We start from the raw sequence: 27,423 nt of genomic DNA, 5'->3' as shown, positions 1-27,423 counted from the left end.
ATGACCACTTTACTACTAGTGTTTGTGTGTTTGCGAGCCATCACCGCGGCCGCCTCTGTGGTGCTCTCAGGTACGTGCTGTGGGGTGCAGGGAGCCGGCACCGAGCAAGGTGCTGTACACTGGTCCCAAACCCGAGCGTGGGCATCTCTAGGTGTGCCCAAAAGTTCTTCTGTGTACACATGGGGCCCTTCGCCAGGTGGCTGCAGCCACAGTCCGTCACTGTCCTAGTGCTTGAGGAGCTGGGGGGGGTAGCTCAGCGTAAGGTGGATTTAGGGGGAAACCAAGGGAATTTCATCATTCCCCCTTTTTTCAGCCCTATCAGGTGTGATCTCGTGTTGTGGGCAGTAGGCACGCTGCAGTACAGCCCTTCATTCCCTTCATTCCCACATCCCAACTCCCAAGAGCAACCACGGAGCAAGGGTCATTGCTGTAACTTCCATTTCTGCAAAGCATTTCCTGCAGACTAGACCAAAAAGGGCTCACCTGAACGTGTGGGTATTTTTTGTAGCAGACAGGCATTGGGGACGTACAGAAGCACTGGATATTTTGGATAAAGTGCATTACCTCTGTAACCATTGCTTTGTTTGGGAACTGGCAGACAGTAGTGATGGCCTGGAAGTGAAGATACCTGAGCAGTCTCCCCTGCGCGTTGCCCTGGGCAGCTCCCTGAATATCCCCTGCTACTTCAACATCCCGGAGGAGGAGGACACCAGTGCTCTGCTGACCCCGCGGATCAAGTGGAGCAAGCTCTCCAACGGGACAGAAGTTGTCTTGCTCGTGGCCACCGGTGGGAAAATCCGGCTCAACACGGAGTACAGGGAGGTGGTCTCCTTGCCCAATTACCCCGCCATCCCCACCGACGCCACCTTGGAAATCAAGGCGCTGAGATCCAACCACACTGGGATTTATCGCTGTGAAGTGATGTACGGCATTGAGGACAGGCAAGACACAATAGAGGTCCTGGTGAAAGGTGAGACCCTGCCTTTGCTGTTTCCTCCCAGGATCATGCGGGGCAGAAGGGAAGAAATATATGGACAGGGAGGGTGCTGCTCTCCCCATAAGCATCAGCCCTTTTGGTCAGGCCTCAAATAGGGTCACAAACAAGTGAGCAGAAGCCATGGGCCAAGCTTTTATTTCAGCAGGTTAGCGGCAGACTAAACTGAGCAGAAATGACTCATGGCTGAGTACATGGCAATAAAAGGACTTTTCTGGCAGAAGGTGAGTTAGAGGCAGGAGGATGACGCCCTTGTCAGGAGGTGGTGCTGGGTATGCTGAGCTATTGCTCAGAGCAAGGCAGGAACAGGGCTAGCACAAAACCTTTTAATTCATCCAGACATTTTAGGAGATGGGATGCCCTCAGCTGGAGAATTGGTCTGTTCTGGAAAACCTTTCCCCACAGTCTTAAAAAGCCCACCCTACTCATAGGTGGATAAAAAATCATTTAGTTTAAGGATCCTATGATCCTTATCTTTATCACGGGTCTTGCTTCCAGCACAGCAGGAGAAACGAGGAGCTTTCTGCTGGGCACAGGCACAGCACGGGCTGGGAGCCCCCTCTTTGCCTCCCAGTGAATTTTCCACTTGGCTGGTGCCAGACCAGAGCATGCAGAGAGCCTTCCCTCGGAAAGCCCCCTGTTTATCAAAAAACACAACTCACATTTTCAGATGATCCAGAGATTTTAAGTGGTATGCCTCGTATGAGATATTGTTCTTTTTCCCTGGGTGTTTGCAGGACCCTTCAAACACACGCAGCAGTCACCGAGTCATCCTGGGCTCAAGATGCTAAAACACAGAAAATCAGCACAAACACCCATCATTTCTCATCCCTTTCTCCACATCCCTAACTCCTGTGGAAGGAAGGGGTTGGGTCCTCCCCAGCAGGCGTGCCGCTGATGCCCGTTGTGTTTTCCAGGCGTCGTGTTCCACTACAGAGCCATCTCCACGAGGTACACCTTGAACTTCGAGAAGGCCAAGCAGGCCTGTATCCAGAACAGCGCCGTCATTGCTACCCCCGAGCAGCTGCAGGCTGCCTACGAGGACGGGTACGAGCAGTGCGATGCCGGCTGGCTGGCTGACCAGACTGTCAGGTAAGGGCAGGGCTGTGATGTGAGGGCAGGAGTCCCGTGAGGAGCTGCTAGATGGGGGTGGGTGGGATGCAGCTGTGAAATAGAGGGTCTCGTGATTGCTGGTGTGCAGGGGGAGGTGTGGGCTGCAAGGTTTTTCCTGCTGGGGAGGCACCTTTAGGAGGAGAGCTGAGTGGACAACAGCTTAACCCCAATCCTTCCTCTCTGATGGATGAAACAGATGCTAAGGAAAGATCCCCGAGTGTGGCTCAGCCCCCACGAGGAGGCACTTTGGCGTGGAGCCTGGGACCATGGTGGGGAGAGCAGGACAGCGGGTCTCAGGGTCTCCGCTGCCACCTCCCCACACATTTTCTCCCCCCAGGTACCCCATCCACCTGCCCCGGGAGCGCTGTTACGGCGACAAGGATGAGTTTCCAGGCGTGAGGACCTATGGTGTCCGTGAGACTGATGAAACCTATGATGTTTACTGCTATGCAGAGCAAATGCAAGGTGATTCGGGGGGGTTCTTGCCAGGTGCAGGAGCTGCCAAAGCTCTGTTTGTGCCTAGAGCAGACAACAGTGCACAAAGGGCCTAGAAGATGGCAGGTTACAGATGAAAAACACATCATCCCCCAGCCAGGCCGCATGTTCTCTACGGTGTCTTTGTTAGACCTTGGACGATTTTAATGTCAAATGACTAATGCAGCCCAGAGGGTGGAGCTGGACTAACCTCCACCAGAGGCCGTGCCATCCTGCTTGTCTCTGATCACTCATTCAGGGCTGTGATGTCCAGAAGTGTCCACCACCCATGGTTATAATAGGGGCCCAATGAAATATTCAGCACATCAGAAGTGAAATTGTCCTTTATTTTCCTCTTACCCCATGACTCCAGCTAGCTGAGCGTGTTTCCCTTCAGTTATCTGCTCCACAAGACTCCCTTTCTTCTGGTCTCTAGAGAGTCACAAGGTGGGGCTGCAGCTCAGCTGTAGTGCACAGGATTTTTTCCTCTTATCCACAGTCAGGATTGGGAAAGGGAAAAGAGAGGGAACTGGGATTAAACCCAACACCAAATCCCTGTGCTGACGGATGCTCTGCTTGCAGGCAAAGTCTTCTACGCCACCTCCCCCGAGAAGTTCACCTTCCAGGAAGCATTCGACAAGTGCCGCAGCCTGGGAGCGCGGCTGGCCACCACGGGGGAGCTGTACCTGGCCTGGAAGGACGGCATGGACATGTGCAGTGCGGGCTGGCTGGCCGACCGCAGCGTCCGCTACCCCATCTCCAGAGCACGGCCCAACTGCGGGGGCAACCTGGTGGGCGTGCGGACGGTGTACCTGTACGTCAACCAGACGGGGTACCCGCACCCCCACTCCCGCTACGACGCCATCTGCTACAGCGGTGAGTGCAGTAAGAGACGTCTCTGTACCCTGCAGGCAAGGAGCGGCTCCTTGGACACAGCTATCTTAGCCTGGAAAGGTCCCCAGTGCTTTTCTTTTGTCGCAGTGCTCACCAGAGGTTTTTCTGTTCTGGTTTGAAAGAGGACCAGGTGGGACTACCCAAATATTTCTTGAGAAAACATCCAGTAGTGTAGTCTATGAGCGTGAATTAAATTAATTGTAATAATTCACACAGGCTGATGGAGGGGAGAATTTTCCACTCTTGGTCATTTTTCATCTCAGGCACTGCCAGGTAGTAATTCAGTGTTGCTGGTCACTGCAGAGCAGCACAGAGGCAAAGGGACCTGGTCTGAATCCCTCATTTATGTTCAGGTTGGAAGCAAAGAGTCCAGAAAGTGCACGGGTGCCTGTGCTGTGCAGGAGAGCTCCAGGAAGGGGGGAGCAACACAGTCCTCTGCTCCCCAGTGCCCCCACGCCTTCCAGCTTCGGTAGCAGACATGGAACAGAGCCCAGGTGCTTTTTGTACAGGACTTTCAATGCTGGAAAAGAGGAGAAAAGAGAACAGATCTGACCCTGTCTAGTGCTGTGATGTGGTGCAGACACTTAGTTTCCGTGCTGGGATAAATCAGAGGCTGCAGCAGTCTCTGGCAACTGTAAATGGGGCAAAATTGCACCTGGGAAGTGCGGAGCATCCCTGCGATGCCCTCTTTCTTCTAACTGCGCTCTTCTCCCTGCAGCGAGAAGGGGGCGAAGCACAGCTGTGTACGGTCAGCTCAGGACAGCCAGCAGTCAGCATTCGGATAAGGCTTCCGTCTTTGCAGAAATGATAACAAGAAGATGTGTTTTGAAACCCTTTTTCCCAAGCCTATTGTGCCCAGATGTAGGTGTGTTCAGTGTATCAGAAGGTCCAAGTGCCTGTCCCTGTAAAACCTCTCAGACTTCTTGGTATCCATCAATGTGGCCAAGCCGAAGATGGTTCCAACCAGCACAGCTCTCCGGTTATCTCAGGGCAAGCATTCAAAACCTCTGAGTACAGCCAGTCCTCGTCTGAACATCTCTGTCTAATTTATTGAATCCTTTAAGATCTAAGAGGTACGACCTAAAATGAACTAGCAGGAAAATGGAATTGGAAGTAAATAGAGTGGGGACAACAATCTTAGAGGCAAAGCCTGGCAGTGTCTTGTTAGCTCTCCCTCCCCAGCAGATATTTGCCTTGCTGTGTTTCCATCCCTCCCTGACCTCAGTTCTGTTTGATGCTGCTCTTTAAGCCCCCATCCCTGCTGTAGGCTGACCTGCACAGTGGAGCATCAACAAGCACATTGTCCTACCCCTGAGGGATGTGGCTTGTGCAGGAAGGTGATTTGGGAGGGGACAGGTGGGAGTGATGCACTTGATCAAGTGTGTTTGGTGATGGAGGAAGCGTTCTTGGATGTGGTGAGTTCCTAGGTCCTCGCAGAGCAGAAGGAGGCAGTGATCCTGGTGAGACTTCTTGCTCTTAGTGTGAGGCTCCAGGTGTCTCCCTGCACCTCTCTTGGACTCAGACCTGCTGTGGAGGTTTCCCCAGTCCCCTGCTTTCCCCCGGCCACCTTAAATTCCTTGCAGCAGGCACTAGAGGTCAGTGCAGACTTGGATATGGGCAAGATGCTCCCGGGAACGGGAGCTGGGAGGAGAACAGAGAAAGTCCTCTGCTTTCCCAGCTGTGGTGAGTCATTGCCTCGAACTCATCAACATCCAAGGCCAGGCTGGATGGGGCTTTGGGCAGCCTGGTCTGCTGGGAGGTGTCCCTGCCCATGGCAGGGGGTTGGAGCTGGACAGGCTTTAAGGTCCCTTCCAACCCAAACCATCCCGTGATTCCAAGATCTATGCCCTCCGTGCTGGGCTGTCATAGAGTGGAGAAAGGAAAGCCATGTGTTTTACCAGAACATGAGGATTTTCCTGCTAACCTCACAGCCAGCAAACACCCAGCTCCTCCAAGGCAGCCCCAGCACCACACACCTCTCAGGACTGCCCCCTGCTCACTTTGCTCTGTCTCATGATGCAGGTGACGACTTTGAGGCTCTAGTCCCGGGGCAGTTCACTGACGAGGTGGGCAGCGAGCTGGGCAGTGCCTTCACCGTGCAGACCGTCACCCAGACCGAGGTGGAGCTGCCCCTGCCCCGCAACGCCACCGAGGAGGAGGCCCGCGGCAGCATCGCGACCCTGGAGCCCATGGAGATCACCCCCGCTGCCACCGAGCTGTACGAGGGCTTCACCAGCTTCCCCGATCTCCTCGCCACCGTTGCCACAGGAGAGACAGCATCCCCTGGGGAGGAGAACGTGACCAGAGAGGAAGTCACGGGGGTGTGGGCTGTGCCCGAAGAGGTCACGACGTTGGTATCAGTCACCACTGTCACCACCGAAATGGCAGAGGTGAGCTCGGTGGAGGAGGCCATAGGGGTGACAGCCACACCAGGGCTGGAGCCTGTCTCGGCGTTCACAGTGGAAGATCATCTTGTGCGAGTGACAGCAGCCCCTGATGTCGCCCTCATCCCCCGGCAGCCCATTTCCCCCACTGGTAAGTCAGCACGACTCTGAGAAGCCTGAAGGTCAGCTTCTAGAAATAACTATTGAGCTGAAAAGTCTGAGCTTCTGCCATCGCAGAGGGCACCCAGCTCCCTGGAGGCATGCAGGCCTGTCTGGGGTCACAGGCAGGCTGAATGCCTCCACTGTGGTGGGACAGGAGGGCTGTGAGACACCTCAACATGTGCTGGAAGGGCTCAGGTGGCTGCTGCTTGGGGCTGCAGTGGTCATATCTACATTCCCATGGACATCTGGCTCCAGGGAAGGGGAAAATCAAGGTAGCAAGATCCCAGAGCAGGGCTAAAGAGATCCCCAGAGCATCACCCTATAAAGCAGCAGAGCTCAATGAGTGAGGGATCTCCATCAAAGTGGGTTTGACAGGTGGCAGCCCTTGCATTGCCATCAGGAAGATCCTATCTGGTCACACATCTGGGTTTGGCAGGTTCCTGTGTGCCCTGTCTCACCGTGTCTCCTCTTCCCCCAGGTGTGGTGTTTCACTACCGCGCCGCCACCAGCAGATACGCCCTCTCCTTCGTGCAAGCCCAGCAGGCCTGCCTGCAGAACAACGCGGTTATCGCCACCCCCGAGCAGCTCCAGGCTGCCTACGAGGCTGGCTTTGATCAGTGCGATGCCGGCTGGCTGCGGGACCAGACAGTCAGGTAAAACCATATGGATGAGGGCAAGGCACCCCCTGAAATGACTTTTCAGCCATGAGCTTGGGGCTTCACTCCAGTCTGCCCTGCTGCTCTGATCGTCAGCAGCTGAAGCTGCCCTAAGGCTGTCTCATCGTATCTAGTAGTGGCCGATAGACCTTTCTTCTCAACCTGTCCCACCCCTTTCCTAATCTGTGTGAGCATCCTGCAGTGCTGAGCCTCACAGCATACTGACACATCGCAGGAAAGATGGAGGAAAAAATTGTGTTTACTGCCCTGAGCTGGAAGTGCGGGTTAAATTTGTTTCCAAGTTGTGCTGGGGTCTCTGAGCACCTCTAAATGTGAAGACTTTGTGTCCTGTTCTCAAATACATGGAGATCCTTCATCCAGAGCTCATAAAGCTGAGCTTGGGTTGCCTCCTCTCTTCCCTCTGTAGGTACCCCATCGTGAATCCCCGCAGTAACTGTGTGGGAGACAAAGAGAGCTCTCCGGGCGTGCGGTCCTACGGCATGCGCCCAGCCTCAGAGACCTACGATGTGTACTGCTACATCGACAGGCTAAAGGGTGTGTTGTCCCCGTTCCTCTGAGCTCTACTGTGGAACAAAACGTGCTCCACACCCCCACGTCTGGGGTTGGGCAGATGTGCCACAGGATGCCAAGTGTGGTGAGGTTCCAAGACTCATGCTTGTCTTTTCCATTATCCCTCAGGTGAGGTGTTCTTTGCCACCCAACCAGAGCAGTTCACCTTCCAAGAAGCCCAGCAGTACTGTGAGAGCCAAAATGCCACCCTGGCCTCTGTGGGGCAGCTCCACGCTGCCTGGAAGCAGGGGCTGGATAGATGCTACCCGGGCTGGTTAGCCGACGGCAGCCTGCGGTATCCCATCGTGAGCCCCCGGCCCGCCTGCGGGGGAGATGCACCTGGCGTCAGGACCATCTACCAGCACTACAACCAGACAGGATTTCCCGACCCGCTCTCACGGCATCACGCCTTCTGCTTCAGAGGTACCATCCCACCCCTCGTAGGTCATAAACACCTTCCTGCTCAGGGAACAGGGCTTCATGAGGGAGCTTGGGCACATCAGGGTCCCAGTTTGGAATAATCAGGATCCGCCAAAGAGTCGCTTCTTCTGGGAACTCAGAGGCACATCCTCATAGTTATGTATTTACTTTATTGTCTTGATAAGCCAATATTGATATTGACTTTTCCTCAGAGGAAAAGTCTCACCCAATTCCCTCTGCCTCCACTTCTCTGCTCAGCTTGTCAGAAGTAATCTCCCATTATCAGAGTCTTTGTCTACTTTTTCACCATGGGTCATTATTTTAGTGTCTGGCTCATCCCTTATGCAGCCACTTCACCTGAGAATGCGAACTCCTGGAAACTCCCTCCATATCTTTTTTTTTTCCAGCTCTGCCATCTGTGGAGGAGGAAGGGGTTACCTCACTCTTTGAAGAAGAGGTGATGGTAACCCAAGTGATCCCTGGAGTGGAGGGGATACCTTCTGGGGAGGAAACTACTGTGGAGATGGAGTTATCTACCGAAATTGAGAATCAAACAGCCTGGGGAACAGAGGTCTTCCCAACCGACGTATCGCTGCTCTCAGGTGGGTCAGGTGCTTCTCCATCTCTTGGGTCATGTTTGGCTGCTCTTGTAGGGCCAGGGCACTCCTAAAATAAACAGGCTGTGTCCTCACATGGGGAAATCCTCTCCAAATGCATCCAGGAATCAAAGAGGAAGCTCAGAGGTCTCCTATCATGTGGAGTTAGCTCTTCACATAACAGTCTCAGGTGCATTTCAGAGGAGTGTGCTGGGAAGCGTGGAGGTGCTCAGGACATATCCTGTGCAGTTAACAGTTATTTAAGATATTTTACTCATTAACAAATTTGAGAGTATCAAAGGATTTTTGCAAATGCCTTTATCCCAAAGGTGATTTTATTATTTTATTAGATATCAGTTTGGAGGTAAAGTCAGTAGGGAAGTTGTTGACAGCTTCTTTAAAATAGTTTAGTAAATGATTGTCCTATTTCCCTCTCTTTTTCCCCTCCTTTATTTTTTTTTTCCAGTGAGCCCATCTGCTTTTCCTCCAGCTACCGTAATACCAGAGGAAACAAGTACCAATGTTTCCATCACCGAAGTGTCAGTGTCAGGAGAGATCCCTGAATCCGGGGAGCACCAAGTCAGTGGTGAATCTTCAGCATCTGGGTGGGTATCTGGAGCCCCAGATACAAGCGGAGAACCAACTTCTGGAGGTTTTGAACTTAGTGGAGAACACTCAGGGATTGGAGAAAGTGGATTACCATCTGTAGACCTGCATACCAGTGGCTTTCTACCTGGAGAAAGTGGCCTGCCCTCCGGGGACCTGAGTGGCTTGCCTTCTGGCACTGTTGATATCAGTGGCTTACCTTCTGCGGAGGAAGATATAACCGTGTCTGCTTCCAGGATACCAGACATTAGCGGGATGCCTTCTGGAGCTGAAAGCAGCGGGCTGCATTCTGGCTTTAGCGGAGAAATCTCCGGTACTGAACTCATCAGCGGGCTGCCATCTGGAGAGGAAAGCGGGCTCGCCTCTGGCTTTCCTACCGTCTCTCTTGTGGACTCCACCTTGGTGGAAGTTGTAACAACGGCACCGGGACGGCAAGAGGAGGGAAAAGGATCAATTGGAGTCAGTGGTGAAGGAGAGCTATCAGGGTTTCCGTCTGCTGAGTGGGACACCAGTGGAGGAGCCAGGGGGTTGCCCTCAGGAGCTGAAACCAGCGGAGAGCCCTCAGGGCTGCCTGAGCACAGTGGGGAACCTTTTGGGGTGCCTGAGCTCAGCGGGGAACCTTCTGGGGTGCCTGAGCTCAGCGGGGAGCCCTCTGGGGTGCCTGAGCTCAGCGGGTTCCCCTCGGGGCTGGATGTCAGCGGAGAACTTTCTGGAGTACCTGAGGTGAGCGGTGTGGTGGACCTCAGCGGCCTTACTTCTGGTGGTGATGGAAGCGGTGAGGCCTCAGGCGTTACCTTCATAAATGCCAGCTTGGAGGAGGTGACAACCCCTTCACCCGCAGAAGCAGAAGCGAAAGAGATTTTGGAGATCAGTGGATTGCCCTCAGGAGGTGGGGAGACATCAGGCATGGCGTCTGGGGGTTTGGAGCTCAGTGGCCAGCCTTCGGGACACATGGACTTTGGTGGGAGTGTTTCTGGGGTGCTCGAGATGAGCGGACTTCCAAGCGGGGTCATCGACAGCAGCGGAGAAGTCTCTGGTGTGGATGTCAGCAGCGGCCTGCCTTCTGGAGAGGAAAGTGGACTCCCCTCTGGCTTTCCTACGGTCTCTCTTGTGGATACCACTTTGGTAGAAGTTGTAACGCAGACATCAGTTGCACAAGAAGTGGGAGAAGGGCCGTCTGGGGTGATGGAGATCAGTGGATTTCCTTCTGGAGACAGAGGACTATCTGGAGAAGGGTCTGGAGCCGTGGAGTCTAGTGGGTTTCCTTCAGGGACAGGAGACTTCAGTGGAGAGCCATCTGGGGTCCCGTATTTCAGTGGAGACATTTCTGGAGCTACGGATATAAGTGGACAATCTTCAGCAGTGACTGATATCAGCGGGGAGGTCTCAGGACTTCCAGAAGTCACTTTAGTCACTTCTGATTTACTAGAAGTTGTGACGAGACCAACAGTTTCACAGGAACTGGGTGGGGAAGCAGCTGTCACCTTCCCCTATGGTTTTGGGCCAAGCGGTGAGGCCTCTGCATCTGGTGAACTCAGTGGGGAAACATCTGCGCTGCCAGAAAGTGGCATAGAAGCATCAACAGTTTATGAAACCAGCGGTGAAACATCTGCATATCCCGAGGTGACTGTAGAGACATCCACGATTCAAGAAATCAGTGGGGAAACATCTGCATACCCTGAGGTCAGTGTAGAAACATCCACGATTCAAGAGATCAGTGGGGAAACGTCTGCATATCCTGAGACTAGTGTAGAGACATCCACAATTCAAGAAATCAGTGGGGAAACATCTGCGTTTCCTGAAATTAGCCTAGAAACATCCACAATTCAGGAAGTAAGTGGAGAAACATCTGCATTTCCCGAAATTAGCACAGAAACATCAACAAGGCAAGAAGCCCGGGGTGAAACATCTGCTTACCCTGAGATTATCATAGAGACATCCACGATTCAGGAAGTCAGTGGGGAAACGTCTGCCTTTCCTGAAATTAGCACTGAAACGTCCACCATTCAAGAAATCAGTGGGGAAAGTTCTGCCTTTCCTGAAATTAGAATAGAAACATCCACCGTTCAAGAAATTAGTGGGGAAAGCTCTGCCTTTCCTGAAATTAGAATAGAAACATCCACAAGTCAAGAAGCCCGGGGTGAAACATCTGGCTTCCCTGAGATTAGCATAGAAGCCTCCACTGTTCATGAAACCAGTGGAGAAACATCTGCCTTTCCTGAAATTACCATAGAAGCCTCCACAGTCCATGAAACCAGTGGAGAAACATCTGCCTTTCCTGAAATTAGCATAGAGACATCCACAGTCCATGAAATTAGTGGGGAAAGCTCTGCCTTTCCTGAAATTAGAATAGAAACATCCACAAGTCAAGAAGCAAGGGGTGAAACATCTGGTTTTCCTGAGATTAGCATAGAAGCCTCCACTGTTCATGAAACCAGTGGGGAAGCATCTGCATTGCCTGAAATTAGCATCGAAACTTCAACAGTTCGTGAAATCAGTGGAGAGACATCTGCATTTCCCGAAATCAGCATAGAAACTTCGACAGTCCACGAAATCAGTGGCGAAACATCTGCATTTCCTGATATTAGTGTAGAAACTTCAACAGTCCATGAAATTAGTGGTGAGACGTCTGCGTATCCTGAAATTAGAATAGAAACGTCCACAAGTCAAGAAGCCCGGGGTGAAACATCTGGCTTTCCTGAGATTAGCATAGAAACATCCACTGTTCATGAAACCAGCGGGGAAACATCTGCATTTCCCGAAATTAGCACAGAAACATCAACAAGACAAGAAGCCAGGGGTGAAACCTCTGCCTATCCTGAAATTAGCATTGAAACATCCACCATTCAAGAAGTAAGTGGGGAAAGCTCTGCCTTTCCTGAAATTAGAATAGAAACGCCCACAAGTCAAGAAGCCCGGGGTGAAACATCTGCCTATCCTGAGATCAGCATAGAAGCCTCCACTGCCCATGAAACCAGCGGGGAAACATCTGCATTGCCTGCTGTTAACATGGAAACTGCTGCCACATCTCTGGCCAGTGGTGAGCCCTCCGGTGCTCCTGAGGGGAAGGAAATCCATGATGAAACGTCGGGAGCTGCGACACACTCAGTCACAGGCGTTTCGGGGGAAACCTCTGTCCCAGACGTTGTAATTAGTACCAGCACTCCAGATGTTGAGCTAACTCAGGGACCCAGGAGCCCTGAGGAGGCTCAGCTCGAAATAGAGCCCTCCACTCCCGCGGCATCAGGACAAGAGACAGAAACAGCCGCTGTCCTGGACAACCCCCCTCTGCCAGCCACCGCTACTGCTGCTCTGCCTCAAGCCTCACAAGAAGCCATCGATGCATTAGGACCCACTACAGAAGGTACTGTGCCTTCTCCTAATCCTAACACTACAGAGGGGAAGGGGAGGGAGGGAGGAAGGGGGCATAGCTGTTACTTTTTGCTTCTTCTACAGCCAAGAGCATTAACGCAGAAGCAGACTGAAGAAGAACATTATTATGGTGGGAAGCCATAAAAATGGGGGGGTCCCACTATCCGTTAACAGCTGAAACCTCATGGTCTCAGTCCCTCATGCAGCAATTATTGGTGTCCCCAAAGAAACCTGTGGTTAACGCCCCAACTGTGGGGACAGTTCTGCAGAGGGAATGCTCCTGTGTCACAGTGCAGCAACACGAGCACACGAGGCCCCAAACCATGTCATGTTCTGTAGCTCCTGTCTTAACAGATGATAGGCTGTGCCGGGTAGGTACTAATTATCCAGCCCCTGTAACCGCATCCCCAGGAGCCTTCTGCACCTCCCTCCTGCCATTTAGCAGGGAGAGCAGCTGGGGACCAGCACCAGGAGACGTGCAGGTGGCCTTCCTGCCCCTGCTGCACCTTGTAGGAGGCATCGGTCGCTCCTCCGAGCTGCTGCTCCTGGTGGATGCGGCTGCAGCCCAGCCCCGACGAGCAGCCCGGTGGAGCTGCCAGGAACACAGCGGGGGCATCGTCTGCTTCTGCCCCCAGGTCCATGGCTGACTGCTGGCACCTAGGTGAGCTCTCCCCTCCGTGCTGCTGGAGGGGGGATGCAAAAAGAGTATTCTGTGAACGATTGGCGAGAGCCGCTGGGTGTGATATGGCTGGGGAAGGCACCAAGGCATTCACGCCCCAGCTGAAATTGCTCTTAGCCATCGCTATCATCTAAAGAAAACAACATCTTTTTTTCTTCTCATGTGGAAACTAAAGCAAAGACGGCTCCGCCCGCCGGAGACTTCCACCCTGGCTGAGGGACGTGGCTGAGAAGTTGGATAAGGCAGGCTGCGAGCCTCTGCCCTGTTTTGTTTCTCTTTCCGTGATGTGCTGACTGGCTGCCCAGACTGCCGGGTGTTTCCAAGCACTTGCTCCATGGCTGCAGGCTGGCCATCAGCTGCTGTGCAGCGCCGAGGGGCTGAGAGGCAAAACAAGCCAGCTGGGGACCAAAATCTCCACTCTGCGCCTTGTCACTGCTGGCTGTGACATTAGCACCGGGCACGCTGCTCCCGTCTTCCTGCTGCCCTTTGGCACGGAGCGTGGCCACCCTCCAGTCTGCATCCTGTGCTGCTCTCTGCAGTGCAAACGGGCAAAATGTGTGAGGTGATGCTCACAGCAAGCCAACGCTGCCTTCTGGCAGCCCCGCTGATAGATGTGCTTCCCTCCACCCTGCCCCTTTTTGGTGCTTTAGCAGGACCCACTGCTGCCAAGTATAAACAGATACAATATTTAAATCTGAGCAGCCTTGTATGGTGAAAATGCTTCGCTAGCTTTCTGACAACCATGCAGCAAGCAGTGCTGACGTGCCTTGGAGGCATTGGGATGCTGCAAGAAGAAGAGCAGGGACATTGTCATGCCTGCCAGCCACTGCTTCTTGGCCAGGAAGGAGCCCAGGAACACAACATGTCCCACGACATCCCTGGCCGTGGCTTGGTTTCACTTTGCTACTGCCAGTAGCAGGTTCTGGGGCATGGGCCCCATTGCAAAACTATTCGTTCTTGTGCTGTGGCATAAAGGTCCTACGTGTGCTTTAGGTGCGTCGCGGTTCTGGACGGGCTGCACCCTCACGTTGGGCACTCTGCAGAAGCGTGGCACAAAAATATCTGCAAAGAGACCGACTCAGTTCCTTCTAGCAGAAGTAATTCATCCTGCCCCCTTCCCATCTTACCTCCTGCACTGGTTAATCCGCACCCCGTGGCACAGGCAGCTGGATTTGGCAAGGGTCTGTAAATGCAGGGCTGTGTGAAGCTCAGCCTGGTTTCTAACTTCATTTCCTTCCTCGAGGCAGTTTGAACGAGTTCCCTCTGCATCTCTTCTCTCTGAGACACCAGGTAATTGCAGACCTTTGTTCAGCCCTGGTCCCACACATCTGAGGTCCCCCATCCCTGCAGAGCCCCTGCACAGCAGATGCTGCAGGCATGGGCGAGGACAAGGCATTAGGGTGGTCCCAGGGCCTGGGGCTTGGGAACTTCATACCCAAAAAACTTCTTAGCACACCTAACAAGCCCTGCTTTTGGTCCATGCTTGCTGCCACGTCCTAGCCTGGAGGTAAAAACAAGTCAGCAAAGGCGGAGGCGAGTGGAAGGAAAGGAACCAGCCAGTGAGGCTCAGCAAAAGAAAAAAAAATTGGCCCCAAAGTATGGTTTTATTTCACTGCTTATTCTTTTTATAAATTACCCACAAGGCGATTGCCAGATTCTGCGGAGCATTTGTTAGCCAACATTCTTGTGAAGTATTTAGAAAGAAAACCATGTGTTCGGCAGCTCATGTGTGAAGAAGTTTGAAAAATGTTCCAGAATTGGAACGTGTTGTGTATTCATGAGTCACGGGAATGACGCTCCGGCAGCTGGGGTTTCTAAGCAGGTGACAGATAGAGGTAAGCGACCGCTGCGTGGAGCCTAACATCGATTCCTGATCAACCAGAGATGGGCTTCAGGACACGTGCTTGGTTGGTGCTCCCCCAGAAGATATTCTAGGGTGGAAGAACATTTTGGTCAATGAGCTTCGCAGCAGTATCCCTGCAGGGTGAAACGCAGCCCAGGTTGGGGTCTGAAGGAGGCTCAGCCAGGCAGCAAGAAAGTGTACTGACCGTGAACGTGCAGCACCTCTGCGCTGAGGGGAAACTCCTCCAGAAAAGCAAAGTGATGGCAGAAGGGAGGGGAGGAAAAATGTTCACAGATCTTCTTTTACTTCAGCTACTCTTCCCACATGAAAAATCTATGAGGAAGATCCACGGGTTGGAACCCAAAATAGTGTTTCCTGTGCTGTGGCTCCCTTTCTACCTGAAGCTTCCTGGTCTTTGACTTTAGCTCTTGCAGAAAGACCACCTCTAATACCTGTGCCTTGTGCTGTGCTCAGAGCTCGCAGGGTGTAATGGTTGCCCATTAAATGCAACAAATTTTGACTACCACTGAAGCACGGGTGAAGCCAGTTCAGCTCACAAAAGGAGCATGGAGTGAGGAGCAGGGGGCACGCGGCTGCTGGGCTCCTGTCCTGTCATTTAAGTGTTCCAGTTAGATTCAGCAGCCTTGTTAGTGGGATGATTTCAGAAGAATGATATTTTTCTGCTCTGCTGTAGTCCCTACTTCTCTCTAAAGGACAGAGCCAGAATCACAAGAAGACCAGAAATTAACACTTGCCATGCCAGTATTCTTTAGTTTTTAACCAAATTGAAGGCTTTGCCTGCACACGTCTTTAGTCAGCAGTTTGACTCCTCCATGAGGACAGGAACCCTACGAGCCTACAGCTTGAAGAATTGTCCATGGACTTGGCTTCTCCACCCAGAGTTTTGCCAACTCAGTGGGTCTTTTTGCTTCTGGTAACATTTGAAGACAAATAATTATTAGCTGAGAAAAGCAAGCTGGCGCTTCAGTGAGAGGCTGTGGTTTGGAGCACTCCGACCAGCCAATGACTTAACAACTTCACTCAGGTCAGGGGGGAAAATAGAAATGTGCTGAAATGGCAGCAATTTATGTTAAGTTTTGCTTCTCTCTGGTGAAATGAACTCATGGAGCCTGCTGCCTAGGGCCCCAGCACAGCTGAAGGTTAGAAGTCATAGGGTGAAAGGTCTTGATGAGTTTTCCTCCTTCTTCATACCCTGGAAATCCAAGGGATAGTGCTTTGTTGGTTCAAAGAAGACTGAACCAGAAGAAAAATGTCTAAAAACCATTCACCTGGTTCATAATGCTTCACCTAGTGTGGAAGGGAGTGTACATTCTCAAGAAGGAAATGGAGCTTCCAGCCCTGGCTGAGAGATGAGCAAAATCAGAAACCATTCACGGCCGCCCAGATGATTTGATGTCTCCTGGACACACTGTGCATTTTGCACCAAAATTTTATTTGCTTAATTCAGACCTTTCTCGGAAGATGCAGCCTACAGCCCTGGGCTATTTTTTTATATGTATCAGTTAACTTCTACACACAAGGTTTTGGAGGCAGAGATACTAAAAGTTGCTGAGCTCTCCTTCCATGGGAGTGTCACACTAATCAAACATCCCAGCAGATTGGCAGCTTCTCCTAGAAACAGGCTGTGCCAATATCTGCCCTTCCACTGCATGGAGGATGTGGTTTAATCATTAAAGTTAATTATTTTCAGAACTTAATTGCTCATCATAAGTCACTAGCTGGCTACATGATGTTCAATGCTGGTACTTTACTTAAAATGTGAGGGAATTCTTTCTCCCATCCCCTCTTATTCTTTTCTTGTAGGAGTAACTCTACAGTTGCTCAAATGTTTTTCTTCTCTGAGTTATCAGTTCAAACTTCCCCAGAGTCTCTGAAAAGCAAATTTAATTTGTACCTGGATTTTTTTTTCCTTTGGCCTCTAGAAGACAATGTTGTATCTGGTCTCTGAATCCCTGTCTGGATAATCACACTTAGAGGAATCTATAAAGAATGGGTGAGAGGCACAACAGGGACAGCTGGACATCCTGAAAATGCCTTGCCTTTCAGTCCTATATTTTCCTCTCTGCAGCAAAAAAGCAGGAGTTTAAATCCTCGAGTGTGTTTCTAAACTAGTCACTTAGAGCTCCAGTAAAACTGCACAGTTTATTTCAGGAGCTGGGTGATAGCATCCTGTCTGTTTGCAAGCTGCTTCTCCCCAGTAAATGTTTTAAGTGCAAACCTGGCCTTATTTAATGGATATTCTTGCTATCATCGATCCAGGCTGCCATTGAGAGAAATGCAGAGACTTTGTGACAACTGCACCATTTTAAGAAGTGTTAGCACTGTTTCTAGCATTGTCTTCTTAGCTTGGGATGAAGGATTTTGAAAGTAGTCCCTTCTCGCTGTGTGTTCACTTTTGCATGCCATTTGCCTTCTGAGCAAAACCAGGACTGATCTATTTCTCTTTCATTTCTAAAGGATTTTTCTTTCCAATTTCCATGATCTAGTACAGCACATTGTCTTCAAAGACACTGGGCAAATACTTCTGCTGTGTTCAGTTGCATCAAAAGAAAATAGTACTGACTATATTTAGTAAGTATCTGGCAATGCAAGAGAAAGCTTAGGAGGAAAATGGTGAAGGAAATTCAAAGTTTGCATTGTAACACTGCAACTCCCCTTGCTTTTGCCAGCCAACAGTTTACATCTTCCAGATGCAAGAGCCTATTTACGTTAGATTTCTTTGTTTTAATTTCTGGTTTCGTTTAAAAAAAAAAAATCCAAAAGTTAGACCTTAAGTCCAGTTAATATTGTAAAATAGAAACTCTTCTGACAATAGGTTTGGATAATCTTTTGCAACTTCTGGGTGATATTAACTGCAGTGCAAATCATCTCACAAAGAGCTGTTGATTTTGCATTATCCTTGAGAAGTGAGTTAATAATAAGGTCTAAATGGGCTTCCTATTCTTGGCACTGTGAAGCATTTTCTTCTCTGCCTCTGTTTCAGAGCCGAAGCTCCTGAAAGCCAGGGCTGCCTCTGTTCTGCATCCCATGCCACATCAGTTGTCCTTTGTTAGCGCCGGGTAATAATAGCAGGAGTTTCTCCTTGTCGCTTGATAAGCTCTCAAGCTGCACCTCAAAGCAAAGCTGACTTTTGAATGACTGCTCACCCAAGCAAATAAATAGCTCACGTACGCTGAAGGCCCTTGGGTGATGAGGGAGGGAGGAGGCAGCCAGTGCTGTGGAGCTTGGGGCTGGCCCCTGCTGAGCACAGCCTGCTGGTGAAGGGCACAGTGACGTGCTGACCTCACCTAGCCCCAAACTCTGGGGAAGCGGGTGAATTTCTGGCATAGAAAAGGTTAAGAAGAATAAAGCCAGGAGCTGAGTGATAGATGGGATCCTTTTCACTGGAGTTCTCACCTCCCATAAATCCCATGGCTTTGATGTGATATTCTAGAACCACCCACAAGCCAGGGTTTCCAGAGGCACCATGGCTGCCAATCTTAAAGCTTACTTTCCTACAAGACCAGATTTTCTGGGAGGACCAGAATCAGCAACACTTCCTCTGAGCTAACTGACATGTTTAAGTTTCCTGATATCAGCCTGGTGAGGTGATGCTGCATCCAGATGGAGACACAGTCACTGTCCCCACAGCAAACGGGCTGAAGGGGGAGTTTGGTATTTATGATCATCATGTGTTTAAAATGTCTTCTTTCCAGCCATTTGCAGCATGCTTCTGGGGGAAGAAAAAGAAAAAGTCTCACTTTTATTTGTTATCTGTTTTTCCTTTGCTACCTGTGAGTAAACACCTTCTCTCTGTGTGTGATATATGCAGATATATATGGGTACGTATGGAGATATACATACCATATATATTGTACGCAGAGATTTGTTTTTACAGCCTATATAATATGTGCAGTCATATTATATACACTGTCTGTAAAAGGAAATTCTGCCCCAGTGTTATTTCCCAGCTGGAGATTTGTGGCAATGAATTTGCATGTGTGTGTCTGCTCCCTCTTCCTCCGGCCCAAGGGATGGCAACAACTCAGAAGAGATCTCGGATGCACCAAGTTTTAGTCCACCTTGCCAAAGACAACCAAAGATTCATAATCCCCCGCTAAATATTCTGCTTTAGCTCTTGCTTTAGTACTCTGTTCCCACTTCTGCGCTGTGCTTTCCCCTCAATGGAGCCTGATGGACAAAGGAGAGCCTTTCCTTACTTGTTCAGCTGGAGCCCACTGGAATCAGTACAAACATCTGCTGCCACTGCTGTTGGAAGCCCGGGGGGACCTCTAGAGCTGTAATCATCCCTCAGGATCCTTCATTTTCCTTCACGCTTTCTGTCTTCTAAGAACTCCAAGTGTCACTGATCAGCAATAGCCAGCCAAGCACAGCTCCTCTCTTCTACCAGGCCCCCTTCTCTCAGTGAAGAACTAACTGCAGAACTGGTGTGAGTGGTCCACCAGCCATCTGAGGAACGATTACATTGCTCACAGTGACATAGCCTAGAATAAAGATGAGAGTCCTCGTGCTCCAAAGCACGAACCGATTTACCATCCGAGGTCAGGAAGAATGTTTTGCATCCTTCAGGCACGTTACAAAGCGTGCCATCTTTTACCTGACATCGTCAGACATTGGCCACTGAGCAACCAGACGTTCACACTGAGTATAACGTGTCTGCTTTCATATGTCTGGGGACACTGAGCAACTGGGCCACTCAGGCTGAAAATGCCCTAGCCAGAAGAACACAGACCTTGAGGAGTCCCTGCTCTGCTCTGGCATTTCCACAGCCACCATGTTCATCATCTTCGAGTGTTTCTTCACTAACCTCTGTCATCCACAAGAAGAGCATGGGAAGTTAGTCAGCACTTTTACAGAGTTTCTTCTCTTCTGAGTGTGAAAGAAAGAGGTGTTATCTCGCATGAAGAGCTAATCAGTCATCACTTAGCCTAACCTGCATGGTGTGCTCCCACCTTCTTCCTTAGTCTTGTTTCTTTAGTTGAACATCTCTGAGATCTTTCCATTCTGAATGATTTTCCTTCTGATTCCAAAGGTTGATAAGTAGGATTAAGGCTCAGTATGGAGAGGTACTAGGAGAAGGACTTTAATTCCAGCACAAATTACATTTTCTTATATAGAGATACAAACTGCTTACACGTGGTCTTCTTCAGAGCATCCTTGTCTCCTTCATTCTTCCCCAAGATGATAGAGGATGGAAGTGCTATCAAATGATGGCACTTACCGCACAGGCTTGTGCAAATTAGCAAACTGAGAAACACTGGAAAGCTGGGGGCTGAATTCTTCCCATCCCAACTTCTCTTTTCAGCTGTGGAAAAGCAGAGGGAATCTTAAGAGCTGCTCTAGATGGGAAAATAGGAATAGTTTCCACCACCATGAGGGAATCCACAGCTGGGAAAGACCTACAGCTTCTTCCAGGCCCATCACAAGCAAGAGAGTGCACAGTGTGGACAGATCTGGAGAGAAGGGCACTGCACTCCGGTGTTCTTCACCAAGAAGAAGCTGCCATAGCCCTTCCTAAAATCCTCACAAGGAAAAGGCTGAGGGTCTTTGAACCACCTTTGAATGCCCTTCTTTTCTTCCCTGTACTTAGATTCACTGAAATTACTTGCCCTAGGACTTCATCTGAATGATGGTTAGGAAGAAACTAGTAGGGAACACTGGCTCCAGGAATGCCAGCAGGGATACAGACATCCATTTCAGGATGTTTTTCCCACTTTTGGGAAGCCCACATTCTTCCTGGTATGCACACAACTGGTGGAGATGGCCACATGTTTGCATGTTCCATCCCTCGGGCAGAGATGGCAGACAATGAGGAGTTACCACAGCTATCAAAGAGGCTGAGAGCTGTCGGATATACATCTTGCTGAGGCTGTCTTGATGTCTCCAGAGCGGTGTTCAACCATCAAGTGACACCAAAACAACGTCCTCCTCGTAGGGTGGTCGGGCCTCTTGCCTTCGTCCCTCCAGCAGCAGCAGTGGCAGTATGCTTCCAAATACGAACCTGGCACCTCCCAGGTTCCCCCAGAGCACCTGGTCCTCCCTAAACAAGCAAGGAAACGAGTTCTCCTCTCGGTGGGGTTCCCTGCCCAGAGCCCTAATGGAAGCCCTTCATTTCTTGCAGACACTGATGAGTGCCACTCAAGCCCCTGTCTGAACGGAGCTACCTGCGTTGATGGCATCGACTCTTTCAAATGCTTATGCCTTCCCAGCTACGGAGGGGACCTGTGTGAGATCGGTACGGCCTACCTGGCTTCAGCTAATCTTACTAACAGCTCCACCACCTCCTTCCCACCCTACCCCAAAGAGCTGATCCCAGGTGCTCCCGTCAGCCCTCATCTCCATTAGCTAACCTCTAACAGCAGCTTGGAGGACAGCAGGGGAATGTTTCGAGCCTTTTGCTTACATATTCTGATTAGTTTGCTCATCACGGCGGCGTGTTCTCTAAGATCCCCAAGCAGGAACTTCTGGCGTCTTCTTCAGCTTTCTCTCGCTCAGTTTCTCTGGTGGAGCTCCGTACAGAAGTCACTGTCTCGTTGGGTCAAGGTCCTGTTCATCTGTAACAGCAGGGAAGCATCTGAGCACATCTCCACCCCGGGCAAGCTGTCTCTGCTAGACTGGAATTTCATGGAAGGATGCTTCAAGCAAGCCGTGTGAAATGATTGCGTTTCACTCCGTGAGGATGCAGCTGAGAGAAGCCTCCTTCACCCCAGGACCCTCGGCCGATCTGACACAGCACGACATTTTTGTCATCTCTGCATCGCGGCTTCCTGTGGCAAAACCAGCGGGGAGTGTGTATCTTTGAGAAAACATGAAGCGACCTACTTCTACATTGAGATGAGGCGCACTTTGACCTGCACTAATACTTCTTTTTGTTTCTACAAGAAAAGAATTTTTTTTTTTTTCTTAAAGCTGATGGAAGCCCAAACTTTTGTCAGCTTAACTGAGGGGAAGCTCCCCTGCCTTGCTCAAACAAGAGGAATAAGTTCGCAATTTCGTACTCACCTTGACGCAAGGAATGATAACACAGGCTGGATTTTTTCTTCACCTGTCTGCATCTCTCTTTCTGCTTTCAATATGAGCATATGGAGCAGACCATAAGAAGAAGGCTCAGGATTTTTGGACCGTCTGGGCAAGAAAGATGCTGTCTTTATGTCCCCTTGCTAATGAAACCTCATCAGCTCCTGATTTACTCACCCCTGCTGCCTTTTGTTCCGCCAGAAGATGCCTCCCCTGCAGCCGCTTATAAACTTGTTTGGCCCAAGCCAGCCTTAATTTCCTCCTTTCTGTGATTTATGGGCTCACAATGCCTGGGGCCCATAGTGTGGGAGATGCAGGAGGAAATCAATGCCCCGAATTCAGTGGTGAATGCAAATCTTGATTATTCCCATCAGGCAAGTCTTCCTTTCTCTGACATCTATTGGGCTCCAAGAGCACCGGGACACTGCAGGTGATCTCTGCCATCTGTGCGTGGCCCGTCCTTCCTGTCACCACGAGTGTCCCTACCAGGGACAAAGCTTTTTGTTGTTCTCCTCTAAGACGGTTGCTGTCATGTTTTCCCCTAAGTAACAGCTGTGTAGGAAAGAGCGGCCCTTCTCCCAGGCAATGTCCTGCTGAGGTTCTGTGCCATGTGCTGTCCCATCCCCGGGCTGTGATGACAAGGGGTGGCATTCAAGCAGCTGGAAAAAAAATATATTTAAATCTCCAAAAACAGAGCAATGTCTGCTCACCTTGTGCGAGCGGTCTGCCTGCAGAGACCAAGGATCCTTAGAGCTTCAGCTACTTCCAGATAATCCCTCTGATCTGCTAAGGAGGACAGAAAACATTTTAAACCCTCCCAACGCCTATGAAGCACCTGCAGTCCCCAGTCGGAAGAAGACCAGAAGGGTGGATTAGCAGGAGTTTGTGTGACTGAAGGTGACCGTGCTTTGACCTACAGAGTTTAACAGCAGAAGAAAGAAACTGAGCACAGAAAACCTTACAGGGAAGGGAGAGAGGCACGAGCACTGATGAAATCTCACCGCTCCCAGAGCAGGAGGTGGCTGAGAAAGGGTGGGAGGCCATGCACCTGCAAGGCTGACATCAAACCCCTCCTGGCGTGTCCTCGATTTCTGCTCTCACCTCTACCGGACCTCTCTCCATCCAGGGTGTAGCAAGGCTCTCTCTGCTCCCTCCTCATGGACTGCAGAGGGAAAGCTCATCCCTGTGAATGCACATATTGAAAAAAAATGATGTGGCAGAGCTCGTTCAAGGCCCTAGAGGTACACCACCTCCAGCCAGTGGCTGCTCCTGCCCAAAACTCAATTTCATGTGCCACCATAGCACCATTTTTGTGTCTGCCTCCAGTTCCTTCAGGCACATGGAGAAGTGTGCTGTTGTGTTGGATGGCAGCTACTGAAAGCTACTTTTGTGGTGGCTTCTCCAGTCACCTCTGTTCTCCCCATCCGTGGTTATATTTTATAATTAATAGGTTCAACTCTTCAGAGTTTCTCAGGTGGTTAAAGACACTCTAAAAAGCTGAGACATTTTCTGTCCTTTTCTCACAGCTTCCAAGACTTTCCCTTGAGATTTCATTTTCTTTCTCTGCCATGGTAAGTTCCTGCCCCCTCTCCTTTCTCCATCTGGGTAGGCTTCCTTTTCCTCAGAACCCAGAACCACGGCAAGCGATGTGACCACCTGAACCCGGGCTTTCCTCCCCCCTTTCCTTTTCAACATGCAAAATGTCGATTCTGGGCTCTGGGATTCAGGTTTTGGAGATACTTTCCAAAGCAAGAAAACTCTGCAGGTCAGCACAAGTGAGAAAAGGGGGTTGTGGCTTGGGCCAGCTCCTCAAGAAGCCCAGACACCAACGAGGATGGAAGTGCTCAGAAATAAGTGTCTTACTCAAGTTTTCCAGTAGCACTTACCACCTTAGGTCAAATACAGGGCCTTCAACACAGGCTCCCTTCTCTTCTGCATTTTTCTTGGATATCTTCTGTCATTTTCCCTGGGATGTGGCACAGACACCACGGTCAGGGGTTGCTTTTTAGCGGCGGTGACCGCGTGTTGTCCTGTGCCGTGGCTGCGTCAGCTGCCAGCAGGTGAGTTGGGAGGCCTCCAGGCTCACGCTCCAACTCCTTGTCATCACGCCCTTGTGTGTTGCAGACCTGGAGAACTGCGAGGACGGCTGGACCAAGTTCCAGGGCCACTGCTACCGGCACTTTGAGGAGAGGGAGACGTGGATGGACGCCGAGACCAGGTGCCGAGAACATCAGGCCCACCTGAGCAGCATCATCACCCCGGAGGAGCAGGAATTTGTGAACAGTGAGTGTTGGGGGGCACCTGGGGGACCTGCAGCGAGACGTGGGGAGCCACCACCCACTCTTCTCTCCCCGTCTGTTTTTTTCAGGCCACGCACAGGACTACCAGTGGATCGGGCTCAGCGACAGAGCCGTGGAGAACGATTTCCGCTGGTCCGACGGGCACTCGCTGGTGAGTCCCTGGGGAGAGCCAGGGGCACGGCATTGGGGTTTCCCTGCTGGTTCCAAGCCTCTCGTGAAACAGAGCCACAGGCTGGGCCCCACGGTGGTAGAAATAATTGGGCAGCCCGTGGTTTCTCCGGATAACAGGCAGGAGACACAAAGGAGGGGAGGAGAGGTAGTGGGAGAAAAGGGAGAAAAGGCTCCAGGTGAAAGGCTTTCCTCTCCCCCCAGCAATTTGAGAACTGGCGGCCCAACCAACCCGATAACTTCTTCTCCGCGGGTGAGGACTGTGTTGTGATGATCTGGCACGAGCAAGGCGAATGGAACGACGTCCCCTGCAACTACCACCTGCCCTTCACGTGCAAGAAAGGAACAGGTGAGGTCCTGCACCAGCAAGGAGGGGGCTCAGGGAGCAGCTGTGGGGCCAGGGCACAAGGGCAGCACTGGGAGCACCCAGAGCATGTGAATGGGAACCCGTGGGTCAGCTCCGATGGGGTTTTCCTCACAGGAAGCTTCATTTCTGCACAAGAAAATCAACGCAGGGAGCAAAGAGGAATGTGACATGGGTTTGTCACTGCAAGGGGTGTTCAAAAAGGTGGAAGGAATTGGCACTAGGATTTGACCTTGATCAAGCCTCCAGGAGAAAGATTCCTGAGGTCTTGAAAATGGGTAACACAAGCCAGCAGGAGCCAGGGCCTCACGTCCCCAGGCAGGGCTGTACCCCGATGGCAGCATCGCTCCTGCACGCCAGCCCCATGCCCTGCCAGGGAAGCTCTCACTGTAAGCCAGCCTCTCCAGTGAAGTTTTTATGAACTTTTTAGCAACATTCCCCTTTTTTGAATCACCTCCCTCTGCTTCTCCCCAAAACAAATGATCCCCCCACTGTCAGCTACCTCTCTGGCCCTGGGGCTCAGGCGATGAGCCAGAAACCTTTCGGATCCCTCCATCTCTCCCTGTCTTTGCCCTTCTCCCACAGTTGCCTGCGGGGATCCCCCTGTGGTGGAGAACGCCAGGACCTTCGGCCGGAGGAAGGACCGCTACGAAATCAACTCCCTGGTGCGGTACCAGTGCGACCAGGGCTACATCCAGCGCCACGTGCCCACCATCCGCTGCCAGCCCAACGGGCAGTGGGAGGAGCCGCGGATATCCTGCATAAACCGTACGTCCCGGCCACCCCAATCCCCACGGCCCCATCCCATGGGATGCCTTTGACCAAATCTTTTCCCCCCCCGCAGCCACCCTTTGGGGATGGGGAGGGTTGGGGCTGATGCGAGAGTGGCAGCGCCATGGGGTCAGGGTAGCTCTGAGCCAAAGGGATGCCCTGGTCCCTTGTTTTGGTGGAAGTTTTCCCAAGATGGGGCTGTAGGAAGGGGAAAAAAGGAGCTTAATAAGAGCTACTTGAAGAAAGGGAAGAAAAAGGAACGCTCCTGCAGTGGTGAGCTCAGGCATCAGCAGAGGACAGGAGCGGGGCGCTGTGCCCGGGGTCCCCCCATCCCGGCACGCTGCCGAGGAGCCAGGAGCCCAGCAGCAGAGCTCCCCCGAGGGACGGGGCTGGGCTCCTCACCCCTCTCCTCTCGGCCCTCCAGCCCTCTCCACGAGGCGTCCCAGCCCATCCCCAGGCTGCCTACACCCCGCTCCCATCCCTGCTCGCAGCTTCCCAACAATGTCATCGCCCTCAGCCAAATCACATCCGTCAAGTGTCAGCCCAGCTGCTGCTCCGGCTGCAGGCCCGGGGCGGAGGGGACAAAGCTCCAGGCAGGGAGGAGAAGGGGAGCAGGGGCAGGAGGCAGCGGGGCAGCCCCGGCTCGATGCACCAGGGCAGGGGGCTCAGGCTGCTCCCCTTTTTCGAACCCTCCTGCAGTTATTGCAGAAGGGTCGGCGGTGTGAGGCTGCCTCCAGGACACCCTGCTCAGCCTTGTTTTCCCAAGGATTTCATTCTGCAGGGCACAAGCAGCGTCTGTGCCACCAACAAGGTGTCTTTTCTCCCCCCGCAGCCTCCAGCTACCAGCGCAGGCTATACAAGAGGAGCCCCCGGAGCCGGTCGAGACCCAGCGGCAGCGCCGTGCACAGACCCACAAATTAGAGCGGGGCGAGAGACACCGAGGGGCAAACAGAGAGAGAAAGAGATTTTTACAGAACAGTTATATTAACAGAGTCGATTTCTTCTTCTTCTTGTTGCTTTTTGTCATATAAGGAAAAAAAAAAATTATATTAAAGACAAACCCACCTTTGTGTATATATATAAAAGAAAAAAAAAAATAATTAATGTTTTTCCAAGCACCAAAGCAAAGCGAATTAGAAGTCAGCCTTTTTACTAACCGTCCGGTTCCAATTATCTTCGTGCCTTCGGGGACAGGGAGGGGGGTGGGTTTGCAGAGGGCAGGGGGTTAAGTTAAATAATAAAGATGATTATTTTTTTCCTGATTTTATCCACGAACAATGTAATTATTTCTGTTATTTAATCTCCGGGGTGGACAGCACCTTTTGGGGTTAATTTTATTTTTAATTTTGTTTCTTTTTTTTTTTTTTGGTTTGTTGTTTTTTTTTGTTTTTTTTTCCAGAATCCTCCTACTGCTGCGGCACGTCGGGGCGGGTGGGGAGATGGGCAGTGAATGTACCGGGGGGGCCGGGGGCTGCGGTGAGGGGGAGCCGGGGGGGCATGCTGAGACCCGGGGGTCCCGGCCCCGCTCTGCCTCCCCGCCGCTGCCCCAGGGCGCAGCGCCCACCCCGGGACACCGTGCTCTTTCCAGGGGACCGTGCGGGGCACCAGCGTTCCCTGCACCTATTTATATTTTTGAACATATCCTATTTTGAAAGAATGATAAATAATAAAGAGAGCCAAATCCGAAAGGGTTGTGTGGTGTTTTTTTTTCTGGGGGGAAAGGGGGTGGCGAGGGGGCTGGTGGAGGGTTTTCCGTGGGAATGGAGGGAGCCCAGACAGGTTGCACGGGGGTGCAGTTGTGGGGACAAGGGAGAAGTGCAGGGGGACCCCAAAAGGGTAGGACACCGCTCCCCAAATTTGTCTTGGAAGGGGCTGGGGCAGGAGGAGCTGCCCAGGAGGGGCCAACCCCATCCACACCCCACAGCTAAAACCCAACACCGAGAAATCCCAGTGCCAGCAGATGCTCACCCTCTGCCCTCCAGGCCCAGCTCCTGGGGGTTAATTAGCACTCGTTAGGAG

At 51.5% G+C, this 27,423-nt stretch overlaps 1 protein-coding gene across 1 annotated transcript; it reads left to right on the top strand.

The window, feature by feature from the left end:
- On the top strand, positions 1 to 26,325 carry ACAN (aggrecan; the record flags this gene model as incomplete). The annotated part of the gene is made up of 18 exons (XM_084293543.1): positions 1 to 70; positions 599 to 970; positions 1,912 to 2,086; positions 2,445 to 2,572; positions 3,164 to 3,457; positions 5,498 to 6,010; positions 6,500 to 6,674; positions 7,105 to 7,232; positions 7,377 to 7,670; positions 8,075 to 8,269; positions 8,730 to 10,699; positions 10,820 to 12,233; positions 20,906 to 21,019; positions 23,926 to 24,084; positions 24,170 to 24,252; positions 24,474 to 24,618; positions 25,219 to 25,401; positions 26,237 to 26,325. The coding sequence occupies 18 exons, from the start codon at positions 1 to 3 to the stop codon at positions 26,323 to 26,325; spliced, it is 6,501 nt and encodes a 2,166-aa protein (XP_084149669.1).
- Positions 26,326 to 27,423: the final 1,098 nt, after the last annotated feature.

The sequence above is a fragment of the Netta rufina genome (genome assembly GCF_964035555.1).
Source record: "Netta rufina genome assembly, chromosome: 11".
In the NCBI taxonomy this organism is placed as follows: domain Eukaryota; kingdom Metazoa; phylum Chordata; class Aves; order Anseriformes; family Anatidae; genus Netta; species Netta rufina.
The sequence above is the reverse complement of the archived record's forward strand: the minus strand, read 5'-3'. Positions and strand labels throughout refer to the sequence as shown.